General features: G+C 43.7%; 1 protein-coding gene across 1 annotated transcript in view; it reads right to left on the bottom strand.

Annotated features, from left to right (window-relative positions):
* Nucleotides 1-3,322: 3,322 nt before the first annotated feature.
* Nucleotides 3,323-10,443, bottom strand: part of LOC139023439 (protein shisa-like-2A) — a 13,737-nt gene continuing 6,616 nt past the window's right edge. The window contains exon 2 of the mRNA XM_070436592.1: nt 3,323-5,502. Coding sequence (XP_070292693.1) covers nt 5,319-5,502 — 184 coding nt within the window. The 3' untranslated portion in view covers nt 3,323-5,318. The remainder of the gene's footprint in view (nt 5,503-10,443) is intronic.

Genomic DNA, 10,443 nt, shown 5'->3' with positions numbered 1-10,443 from the left:
TACACCTTGTCCACTAGAGGACTGTCTTTTACCACTTAGAACCCTCAGTAGGTTGGTTGTCATAGAGACAAAGCTCTTAGATGATGGATGAGAGCCAATCATCAGAAGCCATTTGGTTGCTCCTGAAATGGCACCCTATTCCCCATATAGTCAACTACTCATGACCAGAGCCCTATTTATTTTAACCTTTTAATTTAATATTTTTTTAACTAGGCAAGTCCGTTAAGAACAAATTCTTATTTACAATGACGGTTTACCCCGGCCAAATCCTAACCCGGACGACGCTGGGCTAATTGTGCACCGCCCTATGGGACTCCCAATCACGGCCGGTTGTGATTACAGCCTGGAATCGAACCAGGGTCTGTGGTGACGCCTCTAGCACTGAGATGCAGTGTCTTACACCGCTGCGCCACTCGGGAGCGCTGGGACATCAGACATCCCACTGCTCTCATGAAAAATGGGTTGTGAACGAATTCGTATATTTTAGCCATTCATTCACCCATGTCTTCTTGTCATGACTCGACCAATCGGGGWTTGTCATTGGCTGATAATGGCAGCCAACTTGTCATTGCAGCCATTCCTGGACTCCCCTTTTCTACTGCACCGTTGTAATTGAAATCATAGTACCATGTTGGTCTTCTTATTGACTGCCAATCATAGGCTATTATGTACCGTTTTCCCAAAAGAACCCCTTTCAACATCTAGGCTACATTCTGTAACCTGAGGCGCTGATAAATTCTCCATGTTGTTTAATGTCTTCCATGCTGTTACATGGCTCCCTTTTGGTGCTGAAAAATGACATCTGATTGACACTCATGCAGTCTTTGATCACGTTAGGCCTGCAGTACAAAGTGTCAGATCTGGACCGTTTTACCCCAAAACCCTGCCTGAGAAAAATACTGCTGTTTTGTGAAATGACATCTTAGAGAGAATCTATAGGAATCATCAGAAGAGAGACTGTGGAATCTGAAAGCCTTCGGTTACCTTCCACACAACAACTAATCAGCCAAATATCAAGAGGTTTGGCTCATCTGAGAATAGGCTAGAGGGGTGCGAGAATAGGCTAGAGGGGTGCGAGGGTAGATGGGTGAGAGACAATTACCTGAGAAAGGGACATGGGGTTGATTTGGCTGCGTTTACATCAATCAACTCAGATTTTTTGCCAATAATTGGGGAAATATCAGAATTAGGCTTCCTGTGTAAACACAGCCTTTGTGCTCCAGTATGTTTGTGGATGAACAGGAGAAAATACTGACCTGTGAAGATTCTCATTCCCAGACACTTCCTCCGAAATGCGCAAAGAGCCTGGTGGACCAGATAAACTTGGCCTTCGTTAGCCAGTACAGAGAGCCGGGAGAAACTCCCAGCGCAAACCGTAGGCACTGGTTTAATCTACAAACCAATCATCTCCCACAACACCTTCCCCCTAACCCTCCCCGTACGTTAGCACACCACAAGCACAGAGCCACGCCTCGCAGTCTTGTGATTCGCTAAAATTAAATTCCTATTAGAATTCTATGGGCACTCACACCAAGGCCAACCTTTGATTGGTTGATATCCCAGGCCTATATGCACTGTGCACAATAGCCTGAGGACGAGGTTAGTGAAGATGCAGAAACATGGAGATCACGACTTGTTATGATTATCACCATTTCCCCAACAGTGTAAAAAGCACGGAGTCACAAAGGATAATAGGAAAGAGATGTAGATGATTTATTTCTACTTTGGAAAGTAAGTTAAGAACAAATTCTTATTTACAATGACGGCCTAGGAACTATGAGTTAACTGCCTTGTTCAGGGGCAGAATAACAGATTTATACCTTGTCAGCTCGGGGATTCGATCTAGCGACCTTTCTGTTACTGGTCCAACGCTCTAACCACTAGGCTACCTGCCGCCCCAATATATCCATACTGTTGATGATAACATGCCCCCCCTGGGTATAAACTGATTGAATTATGATTGAATGTGATGATGTTGAATCAACGTGGAAAACTGATTGGATTCGCAAAAAGTCCATCAACGTAAAGGGAATTTTAGTATTTTTTGGGGGTGACTGTACTTTTCACACACTTTATAATGAGGGGAAATGGTAACCATGCTCATGTTACTGCAGCATTCTCAAGATACGTATGGGGTTATGGGGAGGGTAAAGTATGGGTTATGGGGAGGATAAGTATGGGGTTATGGGGAGGATAAAGTATGGGGTTATGGGGAGGATAGTATGGGGTTATGGGGAGGATAAGTATGGGGTTAATGGGGAGGATAAGTATGGGGTTATGGGGAGGAATAAGTATGGGGTTATGGGGAGGGTATAGTATGGGGTTATGGGGAGGATACGTATGGGGTTATGGGGAGGATAAGTATGGGGTTATGGGGAGGATAAGTATGGGGTTATGGGGAGGATAAGTATGGGGTTATGGGGAGGATAAGTATGGGGTTATGGGGAGGACGTGAGCTTGTTTTGCCCTCGCCACCATTTATCTTCACCTGCGATCGATAGCTTCATTTGTGCGGTCCTCTCTTGATGATGAGAATATTTTTTGGGGAGCTGATCTTTCTGTCTTCTCAAGGACTGTATTGAACCATGTGAATGAGAGAAATAATGGACATCTGTCTACTCCATCTTCCCTGTTATTGACTCAGTGCTTTAAACACAGTGTTTTTATGAGGGGAATGGGGATGATGGGGAAGAAGTCCGGACAACGTAGTTAAGGTGCAGGAGAATAGAAGATGAGATGTTTGATGTCTCGGGGCTCTTTTCAATCCGCGTTGTGGGAGTTCAGATTTACAACGTGATTGAAAATGTAACGTTCCTGATTTTAACAGAGACTGCATTCACGGTAAACGCTGCGTATGTCGGCTAAGTCGAAAATGACCTTTAAATTTCTGTTGTGGAATCTGTAACGCTTCGGGTTCCCAGACTGAACAGAGCCCTTAATTGTGGTTGGAAATGGTGACGTCATCAACACTGAGTGGCAGAATGGTTTTACTGTCTTCATTCCKATGTTCCTCTTTATCCAGAGGCATATATGGAGATTCTGTACGTACATACATACAATATATATAATGTGTATATACTTTATGTACATACACTATTTGCTGTTCATGTTGGAGAGGGTGAGCTCCAAACGCCCCCGCTCTCGTCAACAGTTGTCCCATTTTTAGTTTGTGTTTTATGTAACCACATGGGGGTGTTGTCATAGCTCYGTGGATAGCTTATGTAAATTGATATAGCATCTGCTTCTCGTACTTTTTTCAAATGTATATAAAGAAATAGTTTGTTTTTTATAAAGCACTTTGAATATTGAAAGGACACATGCATTTATTTTTGTAAGTACATTTTAATGTGTTGTGCACTCAGCCAAAACACACACTATAGTAGATTGGGAAAACAACATAACACGTGTTGCCTGCTGTGATAATAACCCATAAAGGTGCAACATATTTCCTCTTTGACAAGTTACTCTGTTTTGAAGCATGACTAACAAAGACGTGACTCACACAACTGATGTCTCATGGCATGCGACCATTGTATATGGCAAATTGGCGACACAATGACTTTAAGGCCACATGAATTAAAGTGTTTCTGAACATGGTGGTGGGGGGGGGGGGGGACAGCGGTGGAAYATATGGGGATAGGTTCTATAATCTCTGCCATAATCAATGTTCTGAGAAAATCCAACATGACAGTTTACAGATGACAGTTCAACATACAATGTTTCAACAAGCAATTTCATGTATTTTTATATAATAACAGACATGACCTTTTTAAAGCTGAAATCCACATAAGGGCAAACGACGCTGCTGTTCGCGCCAGCACATTTGTTATTGTTTTTGTTGATGAAACCGAGTTATGGAGTGTCCAGCATCGTGAAAATAAATAATTACAGTACGTACGCTGTTGGTCTATCGCGCGTCGAATGATGATGATGTCGTCAGAGGGAGTCATTTATTTGTTGTAAAAAGACGTGTCAGTTTTACCGTTATGGATTCCACCTTTAACGCTTTGACCCTAGCGACAACAGGGTCCAAGTTAAGGTAACTGGAACTCTGAGACATTCTGTTATGTGTTGTACTATGTCTGATCTACTTCCTTATCGGTTCTATTGGATGTGAATATGCTGTAGACACTTGTTGTCCCATTGGCAACATTCTCAACCAAATAAACATTTCACACACAGACACGTCGACAATCAAAAACAGTGTCCCGATAGAAGGTGAAGAATCACACAAAGGGTTGGATGCAGACTATCGACGTTGAAGTTCAGTAATGCTGGTTCGAGGAGCTTGTTATCTGAGAGTGTCTGTCTTGGAATACACATGAGCTTCTGTTAAATCAGACACAGTTAAAATGGATGAAAACATTTCCCTCTGTCCTTTCCCTTGCTTCATCAAACAACATTGGAATACAGAGGTGAGGCAAGACAGACAATGCTTCGGCTCCACAGTTGTTCAGTGTGACTTCTGTCTTTCTGTTTGTTGAAGTTTATTTTCATCAAAAAAAAAAAAAAGAAGCTCAACTGAAATGTTTCTAGAGTGGGTTAACCAGCCAACCACTGTTTGAACATTGACAAACTCTGTACTACTCCAGTCCATACAGAACATGGTCATTAATGGTTGTTGCTTGTCCAGTCCTCCCACTGTGTGGCGTAGTCTTCTATACACTCATTTCCAGCCAGAACAAGTAAACATCTGGCTGCCTTTAGAAGACAGCGTCCTACGAAGCGCCCTTCATATTAAAGGCCCAATGCATACATTTTTATCTCAATATCAAATTATTTCTGGGTAACAATTAAGTACCTTAATGTGATTGTTTTGAATCAAAATGGTCAAAACGAAACAATGGCTTCATAACAAGAGCAATTTCTCATGCAAGAACTTTGAAAGGACTGTCTGGGAGGAGGAAACTAACTGTTATTGGCTGAGTTTTGGACCTCTCTTATTGGCCTATTAATCTGTTAACCAATTTACTGCCTGGTGATGTTACCAGTCAGGCCAAAACTCCATCCCACCAAAACAGGCTGAAATTTCAGGCAGTCTTTACAAACAGCTCTTRCACTAATAGGGCATCATCATAATTTAAAAAATGTCACAGTATTATCCCAACCTAAATATATATCAAACACAAATAAATCACGTTTTTGACTGCACTGGGCCTTTATGCGTCCTACGAAGTACCCTCCATATTAAGCGTCCTACGAAGGGCCCTCCATTACCTCCTAAGCATCCTACAAAGTGCCCTCCATATTAAGAGCAMTACGAAGGGCCCTCCATTACCTCCTAAGCATCCTACAAAGTGCCCTCCATATTTTGAGCACTACGATGGGCCCTCCATGTTGACGGTGGTGACGAAGCACCTCTGGAACATTCTCTCAGGGTCGGGTGGCTGGTTGTCACAGTCCAGCTTCCTGCTGAAGAAGTGCTTCCTGAAGCCGTGAGGGCCGATGGAAGGTGCTGGGCCGGAGTGGCTGGGGCCCTCACTGGGTTCCAACCCTGGAATATCGAGACACACGCAGGCACACATGCACGCATGCACACACACACACACACACACACACACACACACACACACCACACACACCACACACACCACACACACACACACACACACACACAGTTCAGCATGCCATACAATGGGCCAGCTAGTCACATGCCATAATAATTGGCCAGTTAGTGGCATACCATAATGATGGGCCAGCTAGTGACATACCATAATGATGGGCCAGCTAGTGAGATATCATAATGATGGGCCAGTTAGTGACATACCATAATGATGGGCCAGTAGTGACATATCATCATTATTGTCTTGCTTGGGACATTCCATAATGATGGGCCAGGTAGTGACATACCATAATAATGGGCCAGCTAGTGACATACCATAATGATGGGCCAGCTAGTGACATACCATACACAATGGGCCAGTAGTGACATACCATAACAATGGGCCAGCTAGTCACATGACATAATAATGGGCCAGCTAGTCACATGCCATAACAATGGGCCAGCTAGTGAGATATCATAATGATGGCCAGTTAGTGACATATCATCATTATTGTCTTGGTTGTCTCTTTTTTTCTCCTCCTCTCATCTCTCTCTCTCCTCTTCCTTCTCTCTCCTCTTCCCTTCCTTCTCCCCCTCTTCCATCCCCTCCCTCTCCCTCATCTCTCTCTCTCCTCTTCCCTTCTCTCTCCCCCTCTCCATCCCTCCCTCTCCCCCTCACCTCCCCTCTTCTTCTCTCCTCCCCAGCTTTGGGCTCTGATAGGTCTGTCCATAGCAGCGGTGGTCCTCCTGGCCTTCCTCATCAACAGTCTGTGTCCTCTGCTACCTCTTCATCGCCACAAAGCCCAGTCGCCTGGACAACGGCCTACCACTACGAGCACCAGGTAACACAAGTGACCAGAGGTGGCGACATACCATAATAATGGGCCGGCTAGTGACTACCATAATAATGGCCAGCTAGTGATATACCATAATGATGGGCCAGCTAGCAACATACCATAATGATGGGCTAGCTAGTGGCATACCATAATAATGGGCCAGTTAGGCGACATACCATAATGATGGGACAGCTAGTGACATACAATAATAATGGGCCAGTTAGATACATACCATAATGATGGGCCAGCTAGTGACATACCTAATGATGGACCAGCTAGTGACATACCATAATGATGGGCCAGCTAGTGACATACCATAATGATGGGCCAGTTAGTGACATACCAAATTGATGGGCCAGCTAGTGACATACCATAATGATGGGCCAGTAGTGACATACCATAATAATGGGCCAGCTAGACTACCATAATGATGGGCCAGTTAGCGACATACTATAATGATGGCCAGCTAGTGACATACCAAAGTAATGGGCCAGTAGTGACAAACCATAACAATGGGCCAGCTAGTGACATACCATAATGATGGGACAGCTAGTGACATACAATAATGATGGGCCAGCTAGTGACATACCATAATGATGGGCCAGCTAGTGACATACCAAATTGATGGGCAAGCTAGTGACATACCAAAATGATGGGCCAGCTAGTGACATACCAAAATGATGGGCCAGTTAGTGACATACATAATAATAAGCCAGTTAGCGACGTACCATAATGATGGCCAGCTGTGACATACCATAATGATGGGCCAGTTGGCAACATACCATAATGATGGGCCCAAATAGTGACATACCATAATGATGGGCCAGTTAGTGACATACCACAATAATGAGCCAGTTAGCGACATACCATAATGATGGGCCAGCATGTGAGATATCATAATGATGGCCAGTTAGGGACATACCATAATGATGGGCAGTAGTGACATATCATAATAATGAGCCAGTTAGCGACATACCATAATGATGGGCCAGCTAGTGACATACCATAATGATGGGCCAGCTAGTAACACACCATAATGATGGGCAAGCTAGTGGCATACCATAATAATGGGCCAGTTAGCGACATACCATAATGATGGGACAGCTAGTGACATACAATAATGATGGGCCATTTAGTGACATACCATAATGATGGCCAGCTAGTGACATACCAAATTGATGGGCAGCTAGTGACATACCAAATTGATGGGCCAGCTAGTGACATACCATATAATGGGCCAGTAGTGAAAACCATAACAATGGGCCAGCTAGTGACATAACCGTAATGATGGGCCAGTTAGTGACATACCATAATAATGAGCCAGTTAGCGACATACCATAATGATGGGCCAGCTAGTGACATACCATAATGATGGGCCAGCTAGTAACACACCATAATGATGGGCTAGCTAGAGGCATACCATAATAATGGGCCAGTTAGCGACATACCATAATGATGGACAGCTAGTGACATACAATAATGATGGGCCAGCTAGTGACATACCATAATGATGGCCAGTAGTGACATACAAATTGATGGGCCAGCTAGTGACATACCAAATTGATGGGCCAGCTAGTGACATACCATAATGATGGGCCAGTTAGTGGACATACCATAATAATGAGCAGTTAGCGACATACCATAATGATGGGCCAGCTAGTGACATACCATAATGATGGGCCAGCTAGTAACACACCTAATGATGGGCTAGCTAGTGGCTACCATAATAATGGGCCAGTTAGCGACATACCATAATGATGGGACAGCTAGTGACATACAATAATGATGGCCAGCTAGTGACATACCATAATGATGGGCCAGCTAGTGACATACCAAATTGAGGGCCAGCTAGTGACATACCAAATTGATGGGCCAGCTAGTGACATACCATAATGATGGGCCAGTTAGTGACATACATAATAACGAGCCAGTTAGCGACATACATAATGATGGGCCAGCTAGTGACATACCATAATGATGGGCCAGTTGGCAACATACCATAATGATGGGCCAATTAGTGATATACCATAATGAGGGCCAGCTAGTGACATACCATAATGATGGGCCAGTTAGTGACATACCATAATAATGAGCCAGTTAGCGACATACCATAATGATGGGCCAGCAAGTGAGATATCATAATGATGGGCCAGTTAGGGACATACCATAATGATGGGCCAGTAGTGACATATCATCATTATCGTCTGCTTGGGACATACCATAATGATGGGCCAGGTAGTGACATACCAATAATAATGGGTCAGTTTAGCGACATACCATAATGATGGGCCAGCTAGTGACATACCATAATGATGGGCCAGTTAGTGACATACATAATAATGAGCCAGTTAGCGACATACCATAATGATGGGCCAGCTAGTGACATACCATAATGAATGGGCCAGTTAGCAACATACCATAATGATGGGCCAGCTAGTGACATACCATAATGATGGGCCAGTTAGTGACATACCATAATAATGAGCCAATTAGCGACATACCATAATGATTGGCCAGCTAGTGACATACATAATGATGGGCCAGCTAGTAACACACGATAATGATGGGCTAGCTAGTGGCATACCATAATAATGGGCCAGTTAGCGACATACCATAATGATGGGACAGCTAGTGATACAATAATAATGGCAGTAGGCGACATACCATAATGATGGGCCAGCTAGTGACATACCATAATAATGAGCCAGTTAGCGACATACCATACTGATGGGCCAGCTAGTGACATACCATAATGATGGGCCAGCTAGTAACACAACCATAATGATGGGCTAGCTGTGACATACCATAATAATGGGCCAATAGCGACATACCATAATGATGGGACAGCTGTAACACAGATAATGATGGCTAGCTAGTGACATACCATAATGATGGGCCGTTAGTGACATACCAATAATAATGGCCAGTTAGCGACATACCATAATGATGGCCAGCAGTGAGATATCATTAATTTACATTTAAGTCATTTAGCAGACGCCTTATCAGAGCGACTTATAATGAGGCCAGTTAGGACATACCATAATGATGGGCCAGTAGTGACATACCATAATAATGGGTCAGTTAGCGACATACCATAATGATGGGCCAGCTAGTGACATACCAAATTGATGGGCCAGCTAGTGACATACCATAATGATGGGCCAGTTGTGACATACCATAATGATGGGCCAGCTAGTGACATACCATAATGATGGGCAGTTAGCAACATACCATAATGTGGCCAGCTAGTGAACATACCATAATGATGGGCCAGTTAGTGACATACCATAATAATGAGCCAGTTGCGACATACCATAATGATGGGCCAGCTAGTGACATACCATAATGATGGGCCAGCTAGGAACACACGATAATGATGGGCTAGCTAGTGCATACCATAATAATGGGCCAGTAGTGCGACATATCATAATGAATGGGCCAGCATAGTGACATACCATAATGATGGGCCAGCTAGTTGACATACCATAATGAGAGCCAGCTAGTGACATACCAAAATTGATGGGCCAGTAGTGACATGCATATGATTGGGCCAGTTTGTGACATATCATAATAATGGGCCAGCTAGTGATATACCATAATAATGGGCCAGTTAGCGACTACATAATGATGGGCACTATTGACTAGGCATAATAATGGTCCAGTAGTGACATACCATAACAATGGGCCAGCTAGTGACATACCATAATGAATGGGCCAGCTAGTGAGATATCAATAATGATGTGCCAGTTAGTGACATCCATATGATGGGCCAGTAGGACATATCATCATTATTGTCTTGCTTGGGACATACCAGAATGATGGGCCAGGTAGTGACATACCATAATAATGGGCCAGTTAGTGACATACCATAATGATGGGCCAATTAGTGACATACCATAAGGAATGGGCCAGCAGTAATACCATAAGTGATGGCAGCTAGTGACATACCATAATGATGGGCCAGCTAGTGACATACCATAATGATGGGCCAGCTAATGGCAATACCATAATAATGGGCCAGTAATGACATACATAATGATGGGCAGTTAGTGACATACCATATAT

Source organism: Salvelinus sp. IW2-2015, linkage group LG32 (genome assembly GCF_002910315.2).
Source record: "Salvelinus sp. IW2-2015 linkage group LG32, ASM291031v2, whole genome shotgun sequence".
Lineage (NCBI taxonomy): Eukaryota > Metazoa > Chordata > Actinopteri > Salmoniformes > Salmonidae > Salvelinus > Salvelinus sp. IW2-2015.
Note: the sequence above shows the minus strand (reverse complement) of the source record. Positions and strands in the feature narration are given on the sequence as shown.